At 38.0% G+C, this 26,136-nt stretch overlaps 1 protein-coding gene and 2 pseudogenes across 1 annotated transcript; all 3 read left to right on the forward strand.

Moving 5' to 3' along the window:
- Positions 1-583: 583 nt before the first annotated feature.
- LOC18055098 (calcium-dependent protein kinase 33) lies at positions 584-3,701 on the forward strand. Its single transcript, XM_006452292.2, has 8 exons — positions 584-1,333; positions 1,577-1,720; positions 1,852-2,004; positions 2,148-2,263; positions 2,671-2,838; positions 2,927-3,054; positions 3,243-3,351; positions 3,438-3,701. The coding sequence occupies exons 1-8, from the start codon at positions 766-768 to the stop codon at positions 3,555-3,557; spliced, it is 1,506 nt and encodes a 501-aa protein (XP_006452355.2). The 5' UTR covers positions 584-765; the 3' UTR covers positions 3,558-3,701.
- A 1,232-nt stretch (positions 3,702-4,933) lies between these two features.
- On the forward strand, positions 4,934-8,301 carry LOC18055099 (annotated as a pseudogene).
- A 2,510-nt stretch (positions 8,302-10,811) lies between these two features.
- Positions 10,812-22,496, forward strand: LOC112101628 (annotated as a pseudogene).
- The last annotated feature ends 3,640 nt before the right edge of the window (positions 22,497-26,136 follow it).

Genomic DNA, 26,136 nt, shown 5'->3' on the forward strand with positions numbered 1-26,136 from the left:
CTAAAATTAAAAAAAAAAATTTATTTCAGTCCTAATTAAAATAATACAATTTTAATAAATCTCCAAGAGTGGGTGCGACAGGCAACCTGTCGCCCGAAGCTTGGTGCGACAGGGTGCATGTCGCACCAAGTTTTGCTGCGACAGGCAGCCTGTCGCACCAAGTTTTGCTGCGACAGGCAGCCTGTCGCCAAATTCAGATTCACCCGACTCAGTTCAGTAAGTTCAGAAAATAATTCATACCAGTAAGTGATGTCGATTTGTGTTGAATCTAGATAGATTATGATCGGATATCACTTTCACAGTTGTCTTTTGCGGTCGCCGTTGGCTGATGATTCAAGAATGAAAAGCTGCTTTTGGTTTGGCGAGATGGGAGAAACAATGTTGGTTTTGTTCTGTAAAGAAGGGTAATTTAGGAAGAAAGACTTGTGTTTGGCTAATGTTGATAGAAAAAAGTTGAGAGGGTTAATTACGAAAATAATAAAATATTAATGGTTATTTTTGTAAATTTCCCATTATCGTTTTGTTTATGGCACCTTCCGAAGTTTGAATGGGATATTAAAAAAGTGTTTTTAATAGAGGACGGTACAATTGCCTTCGCAGCAGTCTTCTTCTAACAAATCTCATTGTAAATTTTAAAGAATCAATTCAAAGGCAGGAACTGTGATGTGTAGTTGTATACATCTCGGGTCCTGCATATTCTTTGAAATTGCAAAAGTCAAATCCTGAGGTCCTGTCTCGCATCCTCTGTGCTGGTGGCGGCCAGAAATGGGTTGTATTTTCAGCAAAGGCCAAGACGCAGACCACACAGCAGCACGCCAACTCCATGATGCAATTCTTGGTAAAGCTTATGAGGATGTTAAGTTAGATTATACTATTGGTAAAGAATTGGGTAGGGGTGAATTTGGTATAACTTATCTTTGTACTGAGAATTCAACCGGTTTGGAATTTGCTTGCAAGTCTATTCCTAAAAGAAAGCTGGTAAATGATTATTATAAGGATGATGTAAGAAGAGAGATTGAGGTGATGCAATATTTGAGTGGGCAGCCCAACATAGTTCAATTCAAGGCTGCTTATGAGGATGAACAATTTGTGCATACTGTTATGGAATTATGTGCTGGTGGTGAGCTATTTGATCGAATTGTAGCCAGGGGCCATTATAGCGAGAGATCTGCGGCTTCTGTATTCAGGGTAATTATGAATGTTGTGAATGTTTGCCACTCTAAGGGTGTTATGCACAGGGATCTCAAACCTGAGAATTTCTTGTTCACTACCGGGGATGAGAATGCTGTTTTGAAGGCCGCTGATTTTGGGTTATCAGTGTTCATTGAAGAAAGTAAATTTCTCTACCTTGCTTGCACATTTTCCATGTTTAGATTTTACTGCATGTAGTAGTCTTTCATGCCTGTAGAATTTTCCGATACATATCATTTGAGTAAGCTGTAACTCACTTAATGTATTGATTTAGGTGAAATCATAAGAAAATAATACAAAACTCTTAGGATCACCAGGAAGGCATATTTGATTAATCGAGCTATTAATGTATCCTTTTTTTATTACCGTATGATTCATTTTCCAGGAAAGGCTTACGACGAAATAGTTGGGAGTCCTTACTATATGGCTCCCGAAGTATTAAAGCGAAGTTATGGGAAGGAAGCAGACATTTGGAGCGCAGGAGTGATATTGTATATTTTATTGTGTGGTGTGCCTCCCTTTTGGGCAGGTGAAAATCAATATTCTTTTTGCACCCTACACAATCTCTTTTCACTTCAACAACGATTTTGTATTTCTTACCGTCAACTAAGAGTACAGAGTGTGACTATGACCACTCTGAATTTTTTGTGTGCTCTGCAGAAACGGAGCAGGGAGTTGCTCTGGCTATATTAAAAGGAGAAATTGACTTCCAACGTGATCCATTTCCAAGTATATCAAGCAGTGCCATAGAGTTGGTTCGCAGGATGCTAACACTGGATCCAAAAAGGCGGATTACTGCTGCTCAAGTTCTAGGTATAAAGCATTGGATCCTCATGTTATTAATTTTTCTCATTCATTCTATCTATGCTGCTTTGATTACTGCAAGTTAAAATTTATTGGTCTATTTAATAATACAAATGGTATAGCTACCACTGAAAAATGTATATGATATGCAGAGCACCCTTGGCTTAAAGAAAGTGGAGAAGCATCAGATAAGCCAATTGATACTGCTGTTATTTTCAGGATGAAGCAGTTTACGGCAATGAATAAACTAAAGAAACTTGCACTAAAGGTAAGTCTAACTGTCTAAGGCCCATGAGTCCCTCCTAAATGAGCTTAAACTTGAGAAATACTTGGATAGGATTGATAGATATAAAGAAAAGTGACAAAGCTTGTATCTTAAGCACACGTGACAAATAATATACATGTGTCAAAAGATTCTCCAAATTATAACATGTATGTGAATCTATACCTGATGACATTGTATGCATGTTCATGACGACATTTTAATTCTAAATATTATAACAGAAATTTATATGACTGTCTATCATGAGTTACATGTTTGATTGAAATTTTGCATCTACGCTTCCTCGTCAACAACATTATATTGTATTGTTGTATTTTGAAAACTTGTGCAAGCCAATAAAAATTTATGTATTCTATTGTGTTCGCCCTACTGATAAACCATGTGTTCTTTAGGTCATTGTGGAAAATCTTCCTACTGAAGAAATACAAAAACTAAAAGAAAAATTTACAGAGATGGACACTGACAACAGTGGCACTCTTACTTACAATGAATTGAAGGAAGGATTAGCTAAACTTGGATCGACACTTACAGAATTTGATGTCAAGCAGTACATGCAGGCTGTAAGTAATTCATGAACGCTGAGTTTATCACACTGTCTGTCTATTTGCATTATACCCAGCTGATATTGTTGGCTCTGCATTTCTGCAGGCTGATATAGATGGAAATGGGACCATTGACTACATTGAGTTTATAACAGCTACGATGCAAAGGCACAAGCTACAAAGATTTGAAAATCTTTATAAAGCCTTTCAGTACTTTGACAAGGATAATAATGGGTAAGCTTCTCATTTTATTTTTATTATTATAGAAGCATGTTGAGCATTATTTGCATCCTCAGTTTTTTCATGATCTGAATGGGGAATATTGAAAACCTACTCCCTCCATTAACTGGCTTAAATTTAATGGGTTATATCTGGAGTCAATTGACTAATTAATGAAGTTCTTATTCTAAATGGCTATGTAGATATATCACGGTAGATGAACTCGGAAAAGCTTTCAAAGATTATGGCATGGGTGATGATGCCACAATTGCTACAATTAAAGAAATAATGTCTGAAGTTGACAGAGACAAAGTAAGTTGATTTTCAGTTTCAAGGGCATTAGTAATTTGTCTTCATTATTGTAAGTCAATTCCCACGCCTTTAATTTGTGTATACAGGATGGTAGAATCAGCTATGATGAATTTCGTTCAATGATGAAATGCGGAACCCAACTGCGAGCATTGTCTTCTAGATCTCTGGCTCATGTTGTAACCGTAAGACGCAAGGTATTCTGGTAGGTAAACTGTGTTGTTATTCATCGTTTTCTGTATATCTTTGTAAATTTTGTTATTGTAGTTTTGTGAGAGTGTATTAGAACAATAATAGTCATATACGGAATTGCACAAAATTACCTTCTTCCCTTTTTCTTCTTACAGTCAAATATATAAATATTAGGAAGTGAACAAATTTTGTGATGCATACATAGGCTCTGAATATTGTAGGATCAAAAGATTTATGCAGTATTTCTATTAAGATTTGTTTCTATGAAATAAAATACAGTTGAAACAAATACATGGATGAGTACACATACAGTTGAAACAAATACATGGATGAGTACACGCTTTATTCTATGAATCTCCTTTGATTCAAAAAAGGAAAATGCAGAGAGGCGAGAGAGAAGACATTGGCAAAAATCACCATCATCACAGCAGCAAACGGCCACTTAATAAATTAGAAAGTCTTTCTTCTCGTCACAATAATTAACCTTTCTTGATTTGCCCAATTTTGTTAAAATGTTAATCCTAGAGAGAGCTTCGTCACTTAGCCATTGCAACTTGGGGGTTTTCATTGCACTCGAATCGCTATTTCAGCCTCTGAGGAAGACGAATTGGAGGACAATGCCTGTGGGTCAGTGTGTTAACATAAGCAAAATTGTAAACGGCAGTGATCCTTCAACAGCTTTGAAAACTCGCTCTTTTTATCAATCAATTTCTTCAAGCTGAGACCTTGTTCAGAGATGGAGAGGGGAACAACAAAGAGAGAAAAGGACTTGAAAAATAAAATAAAAAATTGTTTGCATTAAATTATTTGCAAATCTAAGGTTATTTTTTTATTACTAGTGGATAATATTAGGGGCAAATATAATACATTCATCGGTCAACTATGGTTTGACCATAAAGAAAAAAACAAAAAACTAATGACATGAGGGTGGGGGGATGACTTTTCCAATAATTGGACCATAATAAACCCCAAAAAAAACGCATTTTTTACCAATTATTTTATATATTAAATGCACTTATCTTCATATTATTAATCTGTTAGAAGATTTTTATTGGGAATATTAATTTTTGTACTATTTATAAATTTTTTTAAAAAATAATGAATTATGTGGGCTATGTGTATATTTGAACGATATAATTTAATTTATTGATTTTTTAAATTTATGGGGAGAATAAAAATATGAATGGAATCTTTGTTATTCATTGTTTGTGTCATGGGGAAGGTTCATTATCGGGTTACACCACCATCATTTATTCAAACTTCTATCCTATCCCACGCGTTTCTTTTTCGCTGACCATTTCGAACAAAAGCCAAAAAATTTCAGAATTTCTTACCAAAAAAAATAAAGGGCCAATAAATTTTAACCATAATGACGCATAGTTTGATAGAAAAAATACATACGCGTGCCAATATATAGTTGATATCTCCGAATTGGGCAAGCTGGAATTGCTCTTTGTATTTTATTTTACTTTTCCTAAAATCTCACTTGATTCCCTATAATTTATATTTGATCTCAAGTGGATTTGTTCCAGTTGACATCTGTAAAGATCCAGACATCCAGAGTTGAGCTTGAGCTGAGCCTCTTATGCAGAAATGGGTGGCTGTTTAAGCAAAATCCCGGGCTCCTCAAAGCCAGCAGCAGCCCGACAGCAGCAACCACCTAAACTAGATGATGCAATTCTTGGTAAACCGTACGAGGATGTCAGGTTGCATTACACCATTGGGAAAGAACTGGGTAAGGGAGCATTTGCTGTTACATATCTTTGTACTGAGAATTCAACCGGTTTGCAATTTGCTTGCAAGTCTATCTCTAAGAAAAAAATTGTAGCTGCGTATGAAAAGGATGATGTAAGAAGAGAGATTGAGATAATGCGACATTTGAGTGGGCAGCCTAATATAGTTCAATTTAAGGGTGCTTATGAGGACAGGCATTCTGTGCATATTGTCATGGAGTTATGTGCTGGTGGTGAGCTATTTGACCGAATTATAGCCAAGGGCCATTATAGTGAGAGAGATGCGGCTTCTGTATTCAGGGTAATTATGAATGTTGTGAATGTTTGCCACTCTAAGGGTGTTATGCACAGGGATCTCAAACCTGAGAATTTCTTGTTCACTACCAGGGATGAGAATGCTGTTTTGAAGGCCACTGATTTTGGGTTATCAGTGTTCTTTGAAGAGGGTAAATTTCTTCACCATATATATGTTTGTATTTGAAATCCATTATAGTCACCATATATATGTTTGTATTTGAAATCTTATATTTACATACGTTCATGTGAACCTAAGTTTCGATGTTCAATTATGTCTGATAAATGAATGGCATTTCCATTTAATTTCAATAGTGAATTAGACATGCAGTATGCCGTGAGGCTTCATGTATTACTTTAGATGAAATCATCAGAAAATAATGTGAAACTCTTAGGATCACCATGAAAGGCTTGTTTAATCTAGCTATCAACTTATCCTTGTCTGATGATACCATGGTGCACTTTCCAGGAAAGGTATTCAGGGATTTAGTTGGGAGTGCTTACTATGTTGCTCCTGAAGTGTTATGGCGCAGATATGGGAAGGAAGCAGATATTTGGAGCGCAGGAGTTATACTGTATATTTTACTATGTGGTGTGCCTCCATTTTGGGCAGGTGAAGATATTCGTGTTGCCCCCTAGAGGATCTCTTTTCCCTTCAACACACTATTCTTTTTCGTTACTAATATCCAGAAGTATAGCAGTAATCACTAATCACTCACAAGTTATGATGTGCTCTGCAGAAACTGAGAAGGGCATTTTTGAAGAAATATACAAATGAGAAATTGACTTTCAAACTGATCCATGGCCAATTATTTCAAGCAGTGCCAAGGAGTTGGTTCGCAGGATGCTGACACAGGATCCAAAAAGGCGGATTACCGCTGCACAAGTTCTAGGTATAAAACATTATATTGTGAAGTTATTAGTTTTTCTGGCCTAGGCTGCTTTGATAATTATAAGTTAAACTTTATTTAGTCCATTTAATGTTACCAAGAGTATAAATACCATTGACAGCCATATGCATGACATGCAGAACACCCTTGGCTTAAAGAAAGTGGAGAAGCATCAGACAAGCCAATTGACACTGCTGTTCTTTTCAGGATGAAGCAATTTAGGGCAATGAATAAACTAAAGAAACTCGCACTAAAGGTAAGTCCAAGGGCCTATGATCCTGTCCTTCTAAATCTTATGGGAGTGTGATCTTGAGTTACATGTTTGATTAAATTATTACAACTTTACTTCCTCATCAACATGTTTTATTTTAGAGCTTTTATTATATCTTATGAACTATGTGCAAGTCCAATGAATGAATGCATTTGATTGTGCTCCCCTGGCCCTACTGATAAACTAATTGGATCGTAAATATAATTGTAAAGGTCATAGTGGAAAATCTTCCGACTGAAGAAATACAAATGCTCAAGGAAAAATTTACAGAGATGGACACTGACAAGAGTGGTGCACTTAGTTATGGTGAACTGAAGGCAGGATTAGCTAAACTTGGATCGACAATTAGAGAAGTTGATGTCAAGCAGTACATGCAAGCTGTAAGCAATTCATCAACTCTGAATTAATATTTGAGTCCGTCTATATGCATTATAGTTGGCTGATGTTGTTGGCTCCACATTTCAGGCTGATATAGATGGAAATGGGACTATTGACTACATGGAATTTATCACTGCTACAATGCAAAGACACAAGCTAGAAAGATTCGAACATCTTGACAAAGCCTTTCAATATTTTGATAAGGATAATGATCGGTTAGTTTCTTGATCTAAAATGTAAAATTAGAAAACGACCCTTTGGCACTTTGACTGTTCTGTATACAGCCCAAGAAAAACCTTTGTTATGCTTTTTGTATAACATGAACTGAAACATATATAATATTATCAGAATTTAAAACAAAAGAAAAAATCCTTTTGTGGTGGCTTCTGTAATTGGTTAAAAAGAAAACTTACCCCAAAATCAATATCAGAAGTGAAGTTAGGGAATTAAGTACGGCAGTTCTTTCTCAAAATGCTGTGCAGCTATATCACAGTCGATGAACTGGGAATAGCATTTAAAGAATACAACATGGGTGATGATGCCACAATTAAAGAAATAATGTCTGAAGTTGATAGAGACAAAGTAAGTCGATTCTTACTTTTGAACATGTTTAATTTGTCCGCATTATTGTTGTTATAAGCCTAGTTCTCACATCTTTTGTGTTTATAGGACGGCAGGATCAGCTATGATGAATTTTGTGCAATGATGAAAAGCGGAACACAACCGCGAGAATTCTCTTCCAGATCTCTATCTCATGTTGTAACCATGAGACGCAAGATTTTATGGTAGATAAACTGTACGTGCCATTCAATAGTTTTCCAAATACATGGTGTTATATTTGTCTAAACTAAACAGGGCATTACGGTGCCACTATCCGAGTGGTGAATTTTTGTCTTCAAATTTGAATCGAGTCCCATGCGGCTCAAATTGCCACCCTTACTATGGTGAGTGCAGCAATTCCCTTAAGTCCAGTGGTGCCATGATGTCTTGTTTAGTTTAGATAAGTACAACATCAAGTTCTTGGAATCTTGGATCCAATTGTACAGTATGGATTGAACCTACTACTCGATTACTTCAACGATATCGATGTATCATCATTTTTTTTTTGTGAATAATTTGAGCTGTAAATAATTATGCAACTTGAATATTGTAAGGAATCGGGTGTTTACGTGATTTATTATTATTTTTGTAATGAGACGAGAAGAATAAATATGAACAGAAAGAGTAAGTTGTTGTTGATATTTATCAGTTTTTAAATTCATTTAATTAATATGTGCTTTTACAGATTTTATTCAATCCCAAATGGATTTGGTTGGTATTGTGCAAATTAACATTTGGCCCGTATAATTATGTTAACGGAATTGAATGATAAAATTTGAAAGAATAAATTGTATGGAGTAATTATCAGAAATCTTAACTCTTAAGTGACTGTACGAACCTTGGATCAAAGACATTGAAATTTTCTTTTTACCTATTACCCATCCATTTGGTACGTGAAATTTGAAGAACCTGTTTGGTTCATAAATTAATTAGTAATTATGAAAGTAAAGCTGGGTGTAGTGCAGGGTTTTGTGGAAATTCAAGGTCGTGTTGAAGTATTGTTGAAAAATAAGGGGCCTAGTGGGGTATTAGTCTAAAAAACAGGGGTGTGGTGTGATAACTGAAAACATTATTTTTGGACCTTTTTTTCGTGAGGAGGCCAGACAAGACAAGTGGACAACAGGACAAGTGCAACTGGCCAATCTAATCTATTGAGCGGGTGGGGTTGAACGCAGCAAAGTGAGTCACCTCAGTCAATTCTTTCCTTTGTACTTAAGAAAGATTTGAGATTCTCTGGGCAAAGGCCAACCCGACTCCGCCTGATCTTCTTCTCCCTCATCTCTCTATTTTTATTTTTTTTCATTTTTCCTTTTTCTTTCCCCTCATAGTTAGTTTGCATTTTTAAGCAGAAGTTTGAACTTCGAATATTTTCAATCTTCTAACAAGCTTTGTTAACTCAGTTGTTTGGAAATAATAAATAATTGCTATCAATGAGGAATCAGAAGTTCTCCAATGTTTCTACATGCTGTCTCTTTGCCGCCTGCACCCAGTGGCCAAATCAAAATCTTTGATTTGATGGTTATTTTGTTATAAATAGTAACTAACAGAGGGTACAGTATAATAAAGACTACTTTTGAGGATAACTTTGTATGACATAGAGGGGTCATTTTGGGTGAATGACATCTAACGGGGGCCAAAATACAAATAAGATATACACGGGCCCTGCCTTCAATATTTTTTTGCTATTTTTTTATTAAACAGGTATCGTAATCAGAAGCTTATTGACATACAATCAGACACTTATCGGGATTTTTTTTTTTGTCTTTCCCTGCAGTTGTAGGACACAGTCTGAATATTCTTTCCTCACGTACTATTAGTAGACACCCGACTCTGCTTTTTTTGTCTTTTGCTGTAGTTTTAGGACGAAGTCTGAATATTCTTTCTTCACATACTATTAGAGGACGCCCGACTCCCAAGCAAAGGAATATCAACTCCATTCTAAGAGATAATCGAGTCCTATCAAAGCTAGGACTTGAACCTAGGCACTTTCAAGTCACTCGAAGTTGAGTGGCTGGACTGTTGCCAATGGACTAAGAGCCTATTGGAAAATTGGGAGAAGTTTAGTTAATAATCATTGATCATTGAAGGTTCTGTTTTTAGTTTTAGTTTGTAATAACAAGCTTCTATCATATGATTTGATCTGAGTCACTTAAGTCAATGTAGAGTTGGCTCAATGTGACCAAAAATAAAACTCCAATGTTACTTACAGTTTCTGATTATGGTTTGTTGAAGTTTAAGTGCTTTTTTAATTTAAGTTATTTGATTGAGTAATTAATCTGATACTGAGGAGTTTTATGGCAGCTGAATTTGGTACAGATTACAAAGGATCGATCATGTATCAAGAATTACCAACAACCATGGACCATGAACTACTCAATGTATTAAGACGTGGGGATGAACATCAAATCAGGCTACTCGTAGTTCGAATGCAAAAGACTTTAAGCACAATGAGTCCCCGAGGCAACATAGTGCTTCATATGGCTATCAGATTTCAAAAACATAAAGTGATACGGGAGATTCTCTGGCGACAGCATTCACTTCTCCGGAAGAACAACTGGAAGGGAGAGACTGCATTGTTTATTGCTGCCAAGGCTGGTGACCCTGCTATCGTTAGTACACTCTTGAATTATGTGCGGGCCATTAAAAATGGAACGGAAGCAGAACCAGATAGCCTTTTAAGGATGACAGACGATGAAGGCAACACTTCTCTGCATAATGGGGTACGGGGGTATTTTATCAAACTGTACAAAAGTTTACATGCCAGGGGTACGGGGGTATTTTCAAAAGGTAAAGGGGTAATGGGGTATTGAGCCAAACATGAGGCAGCATTGAGCAATTTACAAGCAAATTATTATAAGCAACACATATATTATCGTTTTGTTTAGCAACTCGGAAGTGTTTTTAATAAAGGACAGTAGAATTGGCTACACAGCGGTCTTCTTCTAACAAATCTCGTTGTAAATTTTAAAGAATCAATTTAAAGGCAGAAACTATGATGTATATTTCTGTACATCTCGGGTCCTGCTTATTATTTGAAATTGCCTACCTGTGAAAGTCAAATCCTAAGGTCCTGTCTTGCATCCTCTGTGCTGGTGGCGGCCAGAAATGGGTTGCATTTTCAGCAAAGGCCAAGACGCAGACCACCCAGCAGCACGCCAACTCCATGATGCAATTCTTGGTAGAACTTATGAGGATGTTAAGTTACATTATACTATTGGCAAAGAATTGGGTAGGGTGAATTTGGTATAACTTATCTTTGTACTGAGAATTCAACCGGCTTGCAGTTTGCTTGCAAGTCTATTTCTAAAAGAAAATTGGTAAAAGATTATGAAAAGGATGATGTAAGAGGAGAGGTTGAGGTAATGCAATATTTGAGTGGGCAGCCTAGTATAGTTCAATTCAAGGCTGCTTAAGAGGATGACCAATTTGTGCATATTGTTATGGAACTATGTGCTGGTGGTGAGCTATTTGATCGAATTGTTGCCAGGGGCCATTATAGTGAGAGAGCTGCGGCTTCTGTATTGAGGGTAATTATGGGTGTTGTGAATGTTTGCCACTGTAAGGGTGTTATGCACAGGGACCTCAAACCTGAGAATTTCTTGTTCACTAGCTGGGATGAGAATGCTCTTTTGAAGGCCACTGATTTTGGGTTATCAGTGTTCTTTGAAGAGGGTAAATTTCTCTTCCTTCCTTGCATATTATTTGTGTTCAGATTTTATGTAGCAGTCTCTCGTGCTAGTAGGGCTTAGGCTTCGTTGATATAACTTTTCAAATAAAATTTATTTAAATGAAGTTTTTATTAGTAGACTTTCTACGAGTAGAATTTTTACTAAAAAATTTTAGTTATTTAGTTATCAATGAAAATTTTTATTAAAAATTATAAAATTATCTTAATAGGTAAGTTATTTAAAGTTATATTATGAAATTAATAAAATAAGATTATGAAATAAATTAAAGATGTTTTAGTTAATATTTTAAAAAATCTTTTCAACCTTACTCTCAAAAGTTCAAAATTTGAGTTTGTACTGGTGGAGGCAAAATAGCTTATGGGATTAATTAAGCACTTATGGCCATTAGATAAGTCATACCAAATAGGCACTTGATGTGTTGATTTAATGATTTAGATGAAACCATAAGAAAATAATGCAAAACTCTTAGGATCACCATGAAGGGCATCTTTAATAAATCTAGCTATTAATGCATCCTTTTTTTATTATCCCATGATATGTTTTTGCAGGAAAGGTATACAGAGAAATAGTTGGAAGTCCTTACTATATTGCTCCTGAAGTGTTACTGCAAAGTTATGGGAAGGAAGCAGACATTTGAAGCACAGGAGGTACATAGTATATTTTACTGTGTGGTGTACCTCCCTTTTGGGCAGGTGAAAATTAATATTCATTTTGCACCCTATTGGATCTCTTTTCAATTCAACAACCTATTTGTGTTTCTTACTATCAACTAAGAGTATAGAGTGTAACTAAAATCACTCTGAATTTTTTATGTGCTCTGCAGAAATGGATCAGAGAGTTGATGCTGCTATATTGAAAGGAGAAATTAACTTTCAACGTGATCCATTTCCGTCTGTATCAAGCAGTGCCATAGAGTTGGTTCACAGGATGCTAACACAGGATCCAAAAAGGCGGATTATTGCTGCTCAAGTTGTAGTTATAAAGCATCAGATCCTCATGTAATTAATTTTTCTTAGTTATTCTATCCATGCTGCTTTGATTACTGCAAGTTAAAATTTATTAGTCCATTTAATAATATGAATGGTATAGCTACCACTGAAAAATGAATATAACATGCAGAGCACCCTTGGCTTAAAGAAAGTGGAGAAGCGTCAGATAAGCCCATTGACACTGCTGTCATTTTCAGGATGAAGCAAAATACGGCAATGAATAAACTAAAGAAACTTGCACTAAAGGTATGTCTAAGGCCCACGAATCCTTCCTAAATGAGCTTAAACTTGAGAAATACATGAATAGGATTGATAGCTATAAAGGAAAGTGTTGATGCGAGATTCTGGTTGTCCTCGTTCTACGACCAGGCTCTCTGCTCGATCAACTTCACCACGACCAGGAGGTCTCCTCGTAAGGCTTCTTCTCCAGAGGCTCCTGCGCACACAGACAAGTCAGAGTACGCCGGTTGTTTTCCCGGCGCAAACCCTCCGACGCTCAAGTCAGATATGAAGGTTCGGGGAACGCTTGCCACAGATCTTATGGCTTTTGGGTAGTTTTCTCTTCTTTAGAATTGCTTTTATCTTTCTTCTAATCTCAAAATTGCTAACCCTTTTACCTTCGTTGGCTACCTTTTTATAAGCTTCCTCTGAATCCCAGTTTTCCGCAGTCTACGTCTGTTATCCTCAGTCTACGTCCGTTATCCTCCCACCTCTCGAACGTGGATTCCTCATTTCCGTAGTCGTGGGTGGTTGCGTGGCCTTCGTGCCTAGATTCTTGGGCTGGAGAGCATGCCTCGCCAACTGTCGTTGACCGGGTCTCCTCGAATCAACCCTCAGCGAGAATACAGCAGGAATGGCTTTATGCCTCTTACAGGAAATTGGCCTCGCAGATGACGTGCTCGTGGATGAGCAGGATATTCCTACCCCTGTTCCCCTGCTACCTGGCTCTTACAGGACATACCTGCTCGCAGAATTCTGCCACTAAACATCTGCTCATCACGTCTGGTCTCGTCGGAGTATTTCCCTCAAACACCGGTCCCCCAGTTTCTGGTGTTGGGTAATGTAGTGGACCAGCAGTAGAAACTTGACAGTACTTGCTCGCGTGGGATTGGAAAAGGCTGCCAAGAGTCATATCGCATTTAATTGCGGACGAGGTGATGTGGTAGAAATCTGCCCCTCTATTCAAATTTCAAACCAACGGTTACCAGGCCCTTGGGATTTAGTGCCGTTAAATGCTGGCAACCCAAGAGTCCGTCCCCATTAGGAAACCTAAATCCTTTCAAACAGCAAATTCATCATTCCCTCCGTCTCCGTCTCTGTCTCTCCAGCAAAGAAGTTCCGGCATACAGGCCTCCATCTCTGTCTTTCACCGACTGAATCATTACTTCAGGTATTTCTTCTATCTCCTTGGTCTCGGATAGTTGTAGATAATTTCTCTTCTCTTTTGTTCGGGTAGTAGTTGGTGGTGGTGTTGTGGTTAGAGTTTAGGGAATGTCGAGAGGTAAAGAGAAGGTTATTGAGGTTGACGACGATGAGTTGGACTTCCTGCCTAGTCTGCTCACTGATCCTGCTTTTGACCCCGGGATCCCCTTAGAGCCCATTAGATCTGGTGTCGGCACTAGCGCTAGGAGGATGTCTCCCCAAACAACCTCTTTGAGCAGAAATAGTGATAAAGAGGGGTCTTCTGGCTCGGAAAACACCCTGAGTGAGGGCCGAGGAGATGATTCTGGCGAGGTGTCCTCATCAGGAGCGTCGCGACCAGAAGGGCGGAGTACAATAGGAGGTAAAGCCCTATCGCGGGATTACGCTATTGATTACATGACATGTATGACCACATTCAACGAGCTGGATGACCTCCGGCTCAGGTATAGCATTCCTGGTGAAATTCCTCTCAAAATCTGAGGAAAGAATGATACACCTAGCCGGCCTCCTAGGGGATACGTTACCCTGTTTCTGGAAAGCTTTAAGTTTGGGCTAAGGTGTCCCTTATAACCCTACTTTGCCCGTATACTTAACGGGCTGAATCTGGCTCCTGGTCAGCTGAACCCAAACGGTTGGAGAGTACTTTCTGGTTTGTTCATATTGTGGGACAGATGTTGCCAAAGCGAGCCCACAGTTGATGAGGTGAAGCACCTGTACCAGCTAAAAAACAGCCCCAAAGATGCCGGCTGGTACTACTTTCAATCTAGTACCAAAACCAGGAGACCCATAACCGACCTCCCTGCTGGTGGTGGTGGGAATTGGAAGAGGAAATTCTTTTTTGCTGGGGGTCCTTGGGGTCAAGTTGCACAAATAAACGGGAAGGATTATCGCGTCCCACCCCGTTTCACGGTCCCAGGTTGCCTACTCGCTTTAGATGTCTTGTATCCGTAATTGTTCTCGCTTTGTTGGTTTGTCTCTAACCAAGTGTCTGTTTGTGTTGTAGTTTCTTGGGGTGTTCATTTCTCACTCAAACCTGACCAGCTCAAACGGGTCGAGGCTGTGCTAGCCAATTCCTGCTCGAGCCAAGAGCTGATAACTACATACAACTTGCTCGAGTCTCGCTTGATACTCCCTGGTCATAAGATGGAGGACGCTGTGATTGGGGCTCTGAACAGGAAACGTTCTCGACCTCAAACCACGAAGAGGGACCAGAATAAGGACGCCCCTACTGCAAAGCGGGCCAACATCCTACAGTAGGTCTCTCCCTTGAAGACTTTACCTCCTGCTCCTGCCAAAGTCGGGGAAACTAGTGGAGGAGCAGCCACCGATCCTGCTTCTTCTTTTCCTCCTGTCGAGCCTCGATCTCGCTTACCCGACAGCCGAGCAGAACACTTGGTCCCCTATCTCAATGAGTTATCTAAATTCGTGAGCAAGAAGGACCTGGAGGACTTTGATGGCTGCACTCTGGGCGAGCTGGTGAGAGCCATGCAGTATAGCGCTTTCCATCTCAGCTGCATGACCACCTACTATAAGGCCAAGGTCGGCCGTTATGACAGGAAGATGAAGGAGGACATTCAGTTAGCGATGACCAGAGCTGACGGCGCCGAGAAGAAAGTAGGAGCGCTGAATGTCGAGAACCTGAAGCTGATAGAGCAAGAATCTCTTGCTCAAGCGAAAGCCATTACCCTCGAAGAGGAGCTGACCAAGGTCAAGGAGGATCTTCAAAGGCAGAAGGCTATGTATGAGGCTCAGCTCGAATCTCTCTGTGATTCCCACCGGGTTCAGGTCGAGAACTTAGAGAAGGAGGCTGACAACCAGTACGACCAGGGACTTCGGCATTCCTATCGTTGCATCATGGCCGTCCTCGGGAAGCAACACCCTGATCTCAAGATGGATGACTTTGCAGCTGGTGTTGCTCAACATATGGACGATGAGGCGGCCAAGGAAGACGCTGAAGGGGTAGAGCCGATCGTGATTGAGGAGGAAAACTCTCCTCCTCGTGTAGTACCTGCTGATGTTGGCGAGGCGAGCACCCCCCCGGACGCAACTGGTGATACCCTCCCTGCACCTGAGGAGGTTCAGCCAACCGATGCTGCTCGGCTTACTGATCTACCATCTTCTTGATATATTTCTTGTATTGTAATGAACAATGTTTGTGAAGATTATCTCCTCTGTTAATTATTAACAAATTAATAAAGATATTTTTGATTACTTTCTTGTGTTGTAATCATGAGTTATTTTTCGTTTGAGAATCTGCTCGTCTTTGTCTGGGCGAGCAGGTTCTGGCTTGGCACACGGTTTTGCCACATGCCTTTGAAAATTCTTCAATGCTTGGGATTCTGCTCGCCTTCGCGTGGTCGAGCAGATCCTGGCATGCTTGGCTTCTGGTCTCGCCATAAGACAGGCTTTGAGACTTGGTGAGCCTTCGCATGCCTTAGGAATTTTTTCGAATGCTTTGGAGTCTGCTCGCCTTCTCGTGGTCGAGTAGATCCTGGCATGCTTGGCTTCTGTCTCGCCATAAAACAGGCTTTGAGACTTGATGAGCCTTTGCATGCATTTGATTCTTCAAGGATTGGGATTCTGCTCGCCTTCTCGTGGTCGAGCAGATCCTGGCACGCTTGGCTTCTGTCTCGCCATAAAACAGGCTTTGAGACTTTGGTGAGCCTTTGCATGCCTTTGATTCTTCAAGGATTGGGATTCTGCTCGCCTTCTCGTGGTCGAGCAGATCCTGGCACGCTTGGCTTCTGTCTCGCCATAAAACAGGCTTTGAGACTTTGGTGAGCCTTTGCATGCCTTTGATTCTTCAAGGATTGGGATTCTGCTCGCCTTCTCGTGGTCGAGCAGATCCTGGCACGCTTGGCTTCTGTCTCGCCATAAAACAGGCTTTGAGACTTTGATGAGCCTTTGCATGCCTTTGATTCTTCAAGGATTGGGATTCTGCTCGCCTTCTCGTGGTCGAGCAGATCCTAGCACGCTTGGCTTCTGTCTCGCCATAAAACAGGCTTTGAGACTTTGATGAGCCTTTGCATGCCTTTGAAATTTTTTCGAATGCTTTGGAGTCTGCTCGCCTTCACGTGGTCGAGCAGATCCTGGCATGCTTGGCTTCTGTCTCGCCATAAAACAGGCTTTGAGACTTGACGAGCCTTTGCATGCCTCAGAAATTTTTTTGAATGCTTTGGAGTCTGCTCGCCTTCACGTGGTCGAGCAGATCCTGGCATGCTTGGCTTCTGTCTCGCCATAAAACAGGCTTTGAGACTTGGTGAGCCTTTGCATGCCTTAGTGATTTCTTCGATGCTTGAGGATTCTGCTCGCCTTCGCGTGGTCGAGCAGATCCTGGCATGCTTGGCTTCTGTCTCGCCATAAAACAGGCTTTGAGACTTGATGAGCCTTTGCATGCCTTGGATAATTTCTTCAAAGCTTGGGATTCTGCTAGCCTTCTCGTGGCCGAGCAGATCCTGACATGCTTGGCTTCTGTCTCGCCATAACCAGGCTTTGAGACTTGACGAGCCTTTGCATGCCTTAGATGATTTCTTCAAAGCTTAGGATTCTGCTAGCCTTCTCGTGGCCGAGCAGATCCTGGCATGCTTGGCTTCTGTCTCGCCACAAAACAAGCTTTGAGACTTGGTGAGCCTTTGCATGCCTTAGGTAATTTCTTCACAGCTTGGGATTCTGCTAGTCTTCTCGTGGCCGAGCAGATCCTGGCATGCTTGGCTTCTGTCTCGCCATAAACAGGCTTTGAGACTTGGTGAGCCTTTGCATGCCTTAGGTAATTTCTTCACAGCTTAGGATTCTGCTAGCCTTCTCGTGACCAAGCAGATCCTGGCATGCTTGGCTTCTGTCTCGCCATAAACAGGCTTTGAGACTTGACGAACCTTTGCATGCCTTAGATGATTTCTTCAAAGCTTGGGATTCTGCTAGCCTTCTCGTGGCCGAGCAGATCCTGGCATGCTTGGCTTCTGTCTCGCCATAAAACAGGCTTTGAGACTTGGTAAGCCTTTGCATGCCTTAGTGATTTCTTCGATGCTTGAGGATTATGCTCGCCTTCACGTGGTCGAGCAGATCCTGGCATGCTTGGCTTCTGTCTCGCCATAAACAGGCTTTGAGACTTGGTGAGCCTTTGCATGCCTTAGAAATTTTTTCGATTCCCAGTGACTGAATTTCCTCGACATTCTATCAAATGCAGGATTCAACTTACATGGAATTATTTTTTCATAAAATATAAAAATAAAAGATAAAGATCACGAGCAGAAATTGCTTTAAAATGTGAACAAGTCTTACTGGAAGTATTTTCGGAGGTGTGCTGCGTTCCATGGGCGTTTCACCTCGTGGCCGTCCGTGCGAACCAGCTTGTAAGCTCCGGGTCCCACCATCTGCTTGACTCTATATGGCCCTTCTAGTTTTCTACTCGGGTATCGAGGGATGTTATCTGCATTGCTTCCCTTGCTGCCGACGAGTAGCAGCTTCTTGCGATCCTCTGGTCTCCTCGTACCACTCTAACTACCCCATTCACCCGGTACTTCAGAGCCAGATAATGGTTGGACAGCACTGTTTCCTCTGCATTCGCCACCCCGTCGTCCTCGTCAAAAATCTGCCTTGCCGGGGACTGCTCTTCCTCTCTATGGAATTCTCCCTGCAGGGGTATATTACCTCTCTCACCACCAAGTCTCCCGGTGGTTTGACTTCTCCTCGTGCTACCGGGATCTGGTGCCACTCCACCTCCTCTCACCCTTTCTTCCTGGGTTACCCTTCGTTCGCTCCGCAGCTCATGCAGAATGGTTGTCAAGGACTCCATCTGCTTTTCCATCCGTTCCATCCGGTCGAACATGGCTTTTTCCCATGCTTCACTGGCTATCTCCCTTAGTGTCACGGAATCGTTAAGCCTCATATCACCCCCTTGTGCACTACTTCCTCCTGCCTCCATTGCTTTTCAGTTACTTCCCCTCACTTCTTGCTATCAACAGAAGCTTTTTGCTCAACTCCCCACAGACGGCGCCAAAATGTTGATGCGAGATTCTGGTTGTCCTCGTTCTACGACCAGGCTCTCTGCTCGATCAACTTCACCACGACCAGGAGGTCTCCTCGTAAGGCTTCTTCTCCAGAGGCTCCTGCGCACACAGACAAGTCAGAGTACGCCGGTTGTTTTCCCGGCGCAAACCCTCCGACGCTCAAGTCAGATATGAAGGTTCGGGGAACGCTTGCCACAGATCTTATGGCTTTTGGGTAGTTTTCTCTTCTTTAGAATTGCTTTTATCTTTCTTCTAATCTCAAAATTGCTAACCCTTTTACCTTCGTTGGCTACCTTTTTATAAGCTTCCTCTGAATCCCAGTTTTCCGCAGTCTACGTCCGTTATCCTCCCACCTCTCGAACGTGGATTCCCCATTTCCGTAGTCGTGGGTGGTTGCGTGGCCTTCGTGCCTAGATTCTCGGGCTGGAGAGCATGCCTCGCCAACTGTCGTTGACCGGGTCTCCTCGAATCAACCCTCAGCGAGAATACAGCAGGAATGGCTTTATGCCTCTTATAGGAAATTGGCCTCGCAGATGACGTGCTCGTGGATGAGCAGGATATTCCTGCCCCTGTTCCCCTGCTACCTGGCTCTTACAGGACATACCTGCTCGCAGAATTCTGCCACTAAACATCTGCTCATCACGTCTGGTCTCGTCGGAGTATTTCCCTCAAACAGAAAGTGATAAAGCTTATATCTCAAGCACACATGACAAATAATATACACATGTCAAAAGATTCTCCAAATTATAATGTATGTGAATCTATACATGATGACATTGTTCACATATTCATGATGACATTTTAATTCTAAACATTATAACAGAAATTTATATGACTGAAAATCATGAGTTACATGTTTGATTGAAATTTTGCATCTACACTTCCTCATCAACAAGGTTTAACTGTATTGTTGTATTTTGAAAACTTGTGCAAGCCAATAAAAATTTATGCGTTCTTTAGGTCATTTTGGAAAATCTTCCTACCTAAGAAATATAAAAGCTAAAGGAAAAATTTACAGAGATGGACACTGACAACAATGGCACTCTTACGATGAATTGAGGGAAGGATCAACTAAACTTGGGTCGACGCTTACAGGATTTAATGCCAAGCAGTACATGCAAGCTATAAGTAACTCATGAACTCTGAGTTTATCACTTTATCCCACTGTCTGTCTATTTGCATTATACCCAGCTGATATATTTGGCTCTGCATTTTCTTCAGGCTGATATAGATGGAAATGGGACTATTGACTACATTGAGTTGGTTGGACCAAAACCAGCAAGAAACCGATTTTAATTCCCCAAGACCCACTCAATCAATATTTAATCTATGAATGGTTGATAACCAACACGAGCTTGACGATGATACTGATATGATAATCAAGAAACACAGAAACCAAGCCAACGATAAACGGAAACAATCACACACATAAACACAAGAGGATTATAGACCTACATCCACTGTGAAAAGGAAAACAAGCTTTCACTGATTTGGCTTTTCAAGATACAAATACTGTAGAGAAACTGTCACATTCTCGATCTAGCCACATAACAAATCATGAGGCTTAATATACAGCAAAAGATTGCTCTAGAAACAGCCCCCAGAAGCCAGCACATCGTTACTGGGTCTGTTTGTAACGAACCCAGAAATTTCCTGCTCTTTTTAACAGCTTTACCAGCCGTTTAAAACAGCCACTGGACACGTGTTACAATTTCGTCAGAAACGCTGCCTCCACCTGCCGTTTGGAGCAAGTAATTCACGTGTTTCATCACATGCCCAACTTATTCAACCGGCTGACTGAGTAGACTCGTCATACAGCTTCCTAATTCGATATAACCGACATGTCATCTATATCTAGATTAACAATATGACACGTCGCACGCGGCCACAACCTCGGATTTGTGCCTCATTTCTCAATAGAGTTATAACAGCTACGATGCAAAGGCACAGGCTAGAAAGATGTGAAATTCTTTACAAAGCCTTGCAGTACTTTGACAAGGCTAGTAACGGGTAAGCTTCTCATTTTATTTTTATTACTGTAGAAGCATGTTGACTAGTATTTGGATCCTCAGGTTTATCATGATTTGAAGGGAAAATGACATTCAACCCCCCAACGTTTAGGAAAAGGGACAAAAAAACTCCTCAACGTTTCAAAAAAGACTTATAACCCCCTTTCCGTTAACAAACACCGTTTGTTTTAATAGTAAATTTATTTTTTTTAATTACTATTATACCCTTATAATAAATATAAATTAATATATTGATTTGAGACATGTCACAATTAATAATTTTTTTAAAACTAAAAATTGAGATACAATTACATTTTTTCCCAAATTATTTGCTATAAATTATACCTTTCTAATGATCAAACCTTTCATATGTGATTATTACTAATAAAACGAAATTTGATTAAACCCTTTTTTCTTTGAGAAATCAAAACCATTACACTAGATTGACTTGACGGCGACACTTATAGTGAGAGATAAAGTTCCACGTGTTCTTTGGAAGAAGTTTTGGTTAGTATCCATGTTCATCGTACTGCAGTTGCTAATTTTCTTTTTTCTTTTTTTGTAATTTTTTATTATAAAAATAAATATAAATGATTTCATTATCATGAAAAGAATCTATGTTCAAACATTGAACCAGAATTATACGGCTTTTTTTTGGGCTTCTTGGTATATAAGTTTTGGATTTTTGGGGTTTTGGGTATGTAGGTGGCTGGGTTGTTTTTTATTTGTCCTGATACTTCGTTTTGGTGCTGAAAATTAATGATTTTTTTATTAGTTTATTTTGGTTTGAGATGAGTGCTAGTGAATTAGTTAATATTTATTGTACATTTGATTAAGGAATCGAGAGTTTTTTTTAAAAAAAAACCATACTTTATTGATTTGGTCAAAACTTAAAAGAACGATTCCAACCCACGCTAGCTAGATGACAGTTGTTAATTGTGATATATCTCAAATTAATATATTAATTTATTTATTATAAGGGTATAACGTATAATAGTAATTAAAAATAAAAAATAAATTTACTTTTAAAACAAACGGTGTTTGTTAATGGAAAGGGGATTATAAGTTCTTTTTGAAACGATGAGGGGTTTTTTATCCCTTTTTTTAAATGTTGGGGGGTTGAATGTCCTTTTCCCTGATTTGAATGAGGGATATTAAAAACATACGCCCTTCATTAACTTGCTTAAATTGAATGGGTTATATCTAGAGTCAATTGACGAATTAATGAAGTTCTTATTCTAAATGGCTATGTAGATATATCAGGTAGATAAACTTGGAAAAGCTTTTTAAGATTATGGCATGGGTCATGATGCCACAATTGCCACAATTAAAGAAATAATGTCTGAAGATGACAGAGACAAAGTGAGTTGATTTATATTTTTGGAGGGCATTAGTCATTTGTCTGCATTATTGCAAGCCAATTCCCACACCTTTAATTTGTGTTTACAGGATGGTAGAATCAGCTATGATGAATTTCGTCCAATGATGAAATGTGGAACCTAACTGTGAGCATTGTCTTCTAGATCTCTAGACACAAGGCATTCTGCTAGGCTGTGTTGTTATTCAACGTTTTATGCATATGTTTTTGTAAATTTTGTTATTGAAGTTTTGTGAGTGTAAAAGAACAATAATAGCCATAAGCAGAATTGTACAAAATTACCTTCTTCCCTTTTAGTTAGTATAAATAAGTATTTTTAGTAGCTTTTACACACGGGGAATTTGATTTTCAACAATATTTTCAATTTTTAAATATTTATGTAAATATTTAAATTAGTTAATTCTCAATATTTTGTGGAATAAACGAGTTAACCCTTAAATTTATAGAATTTTTTAAAATGTGAATATATATATATTTTTTATTTTAATATTCTCTAAAATCAATAAAATATTAGAATCTTAAACTTCCGATACACCTTCTTTTCATGACAACGATTAAGCTTGCTTGATTTGCCTAAAATGTTAAATGCTAAGTTGCGTGTTGTCGTTGCATTCGAATACGCCACTTAAGCTTATGAGGAAGACGAATTAGAGGATAATGTCAAGTCAGTCAATATGCTGACATAAGCAAAACTGTAAACGGCAATGATTCTTCAACGACTTTGAAAACTTCCCTCTTTTTGTCAATCAATTTCTTCAAGTTTAGGCTTCGTTCAGAGATGGAGAGGAGACCAGCAAAGAGAGAAAAAGATTAGGAAAAAAAAAACTAAATTGTTTGTATTAAATTATTTGCAAGTTTAAGGTTGCTTTTGTCTTTTTTCTGTAATAATAGATAATATTAGGGGCAAATACAATACATTCATCAGTCAACTATGGTTTGACCATATAAATAAAACAAAAAGCCAATGACATGAGGGTGGAGTGGTGACTTTTCCAATAATTGGGGTGCAATAAAAGAAAAATATATGTATTTTTACAAATTATTTTAAATATTAAATACAATTATCTTCATATTATTAATCTGTTAAAAAATTTTCATTGGTAATATTAATTTTTGTATTAATTATAAAATTTTCTTAAAATAATGAATTATGTAGGCTACGTGTATATTTGAGACTTTAAAGTGTAATGCAACTTCTGAAAATTGAAACTTAAAAGATATTATTTAATTTATTATTTTTTTTAATTTATGGAGAGAATTAAAAAAAATGAACGGAATCTTTTGTTATTCATTGCTTGTGCCCTGGGGAAGGTTCCAAAATTCCAATTTTTATAACCCCCTTTTGGATCCAGCTGCCTTCCAACCGTTGCAAGGTACTACAACTTTTCTTCTGAAAAAGAAAAAGTACCACAACTTTTGTCTTTTTTGTGTGTTAATTTTGATTTGGCCCCTTGCTTTCCCTTTTATTTTCCATTTATTTATAACTGCAATTTTATTTAACTCTACTCCATAGGTGGCCCAATTTTTTCTATTTTCAATCATAATCAACAAAAGTCAACTTGACATCATTTATTGCAAAAATTGAAGAACCCTAACCTTAATCTTAAACCTGTTTTGGCGAAATCCCATATCAATTAAAATTAAAACATATAATTCAAAAAAAATATATGAATTGATGGTGACAAAATAAATTTATCAAAAAAAACCACTAATAGGTATCTAAAACGTGATGTTCTTGGTGAAAGTATATATGATGTAATTTACTAAGGAATTGGTACTGAGGTAAAATCCTATTTCTTTTTCAAAATTGATTGAATTTTTTCTTAATTGACCTTTTAATTTGTAATCTCTCTCTCTCTCTCTCTCTCTATATATATATAAGAATATAAGATTATTTGCTAAATTATTTTTGTTTATGGATAGTGGGTAATAGAGTTAGCAATTAGGATGTACTAATTGAGATTGACCATTACCAAGCCCTTTCGATTGTTTGATTGGAATATAAAATTGTACTGAATCTATACTTATTATTTCATCAGGACAAAAAAAGTATTGAATTCCTACTGGTCGAAATACAAGTATCGTCTCAACTATCCCGAATTTCTAAATATTCCAAGTGTAAATTAGCTCAAATACAATTAATATAAAGAAATTTTATGTAGTCACTTGTATCAAATATTTAATTTACAAATCAAGCTGAAAAAAAAAATTAGAAAGTTACAAGTTCTGTCACCAACAAAAACAAAAACATCCAAAAGTTTCAAGGACAAATCAAAACAAACATCCAAAAGTATAAGAATAAGTTGACAATAAACGAAACCATTCAAAAGTGTTGTCTTCAACTTTAAATTTTAACTTCAAAGGACATGAAACCTTCATTTTCTCAAGGCATCGTCAACTTTGTGCATCAACTGGAAAAAAAAAAAAAAAAGGTCATTTGTTAATTGATACGTTATGTCATGGCACTAGTGGTGTGGATTATGCAGTGATGTGAGATGGTGGAATGACCATCGTGTGAAAGGCTACTTTTGGGTTTCAATTTGAGAATTAGGTTGCAAATTTCTTGATGGCTTTTGAGAATTGTGTTGTTGTTGTCGTTATTTTGCTTAATTTTTATTTAATAAAAATAGGTTAATGAATTTAAAAAAAATAAACCATAAGCTATTAATGATTAGGCTGTAGGAGTATAAAAGCAAGCATTGGGCTTGTCCTTTAGCCAAATTTTGACTGGTTTTATTTTTAAAACTTTAATTAAATTAGAAATTAAAACAATTTGATACAATTAGGATTCCGTAGGGATCCCCGATCGAATTCTTGACTAGTCTTGAGTTTTAATAAGAATAAATTTAGTCTCAAATCCCTCTCTATTTTATCATTTCTCAAATCATATACCATATCATGTACTGTTTGGTACGTGATTTGGGATTCCAATTGGAATTCAGTTTTGTCTACCAAACTTAATTGACAAGAGAGTTTTAATTAGTTGTTTGAGAATGTTATGTTAATTCACAAAGTTATAATAATCTACAATGTATTACTTTGGAATAGTAAATCTCCTAGTATTTAGCTTATTTGGGTGCATAGATTCATTAAATTAATTAATATCAATATAATTTAATTAGAATTGATGCATCGTAATTGCAAAATTTATTCTTCTATTCTTTTGCAAATGTTAACGTGGTAAACATTACCATCATAAAAGGAGTAGTAATTGGGAAATCTCACCACAATTTGGGTCGAAAATTAAATTAGCAATCTGAAATTGCATTTTTCTATGATTTTACGTTGAAGCTCCAGCCTTCAGGTACTAAACCAAATCAATGGCTTAGGCTAGTGAAATAGTAGTTTGTTAATACTTTCTTAACTTGAACTAATTATATCTATTATTTGATTCTATGATTCTTTTTTTTTCTTTTTTCTGTTTTAGATTACTTTTAGTTCCAGTTCATGGTACATGAGATGGATGAGATGAAGAAATTGGGGATGATTTTTTAATTAACTTTTATTATTTTAAATTTTAATTTTAAGTTCATTCAAAAAAATTAAAATTACTTTTTCTTATTTATTATTTATTTTTAATTCATTCAAAAAAATTAAAATTACTTTTTCTTATTTATTATTTATTTTTAATAATGAAAATGTAAATGAAATTTCTCCTAATTTTAATTATCTAATTATTTACAAATTTGAAACAATACTGACTTATATGTTAAAAGTATTAACTCTTCAAATTTTTAAAATTTTCTAAAATAGAGGGACTATAATGTTAATTACCAAATAGACACATCCTTACCGTTGGCACTTGACACTGCTACAAAAAGACAAAAGTGGGGTTCCTCCCGGCAACCCCTGCAAGGTAGCTAGATCCTCATTTAGAATACACTTATACAAACTGCTTGTCCCGCGCGTTTGTTTTCGCAGACCATTTCTAACAAAT

This window comes from Citrus clementina, unplaced genomic scaffold, assembly GCF_000493195.1.
Source record: "Citrus clementina cultivar Clemenules unplaced genomic scaffold, Citrus_clementina_v1.0 scaffold_1, whole genome shotgun sequence".
Taxonomy (NCBI): domain Eukaryota; kingdom Viridiplantae; phylum Streptophyta; class Magnoliopsida; order Sapindales; family Rutaceae; genus Citrus; species Citrus x clementina.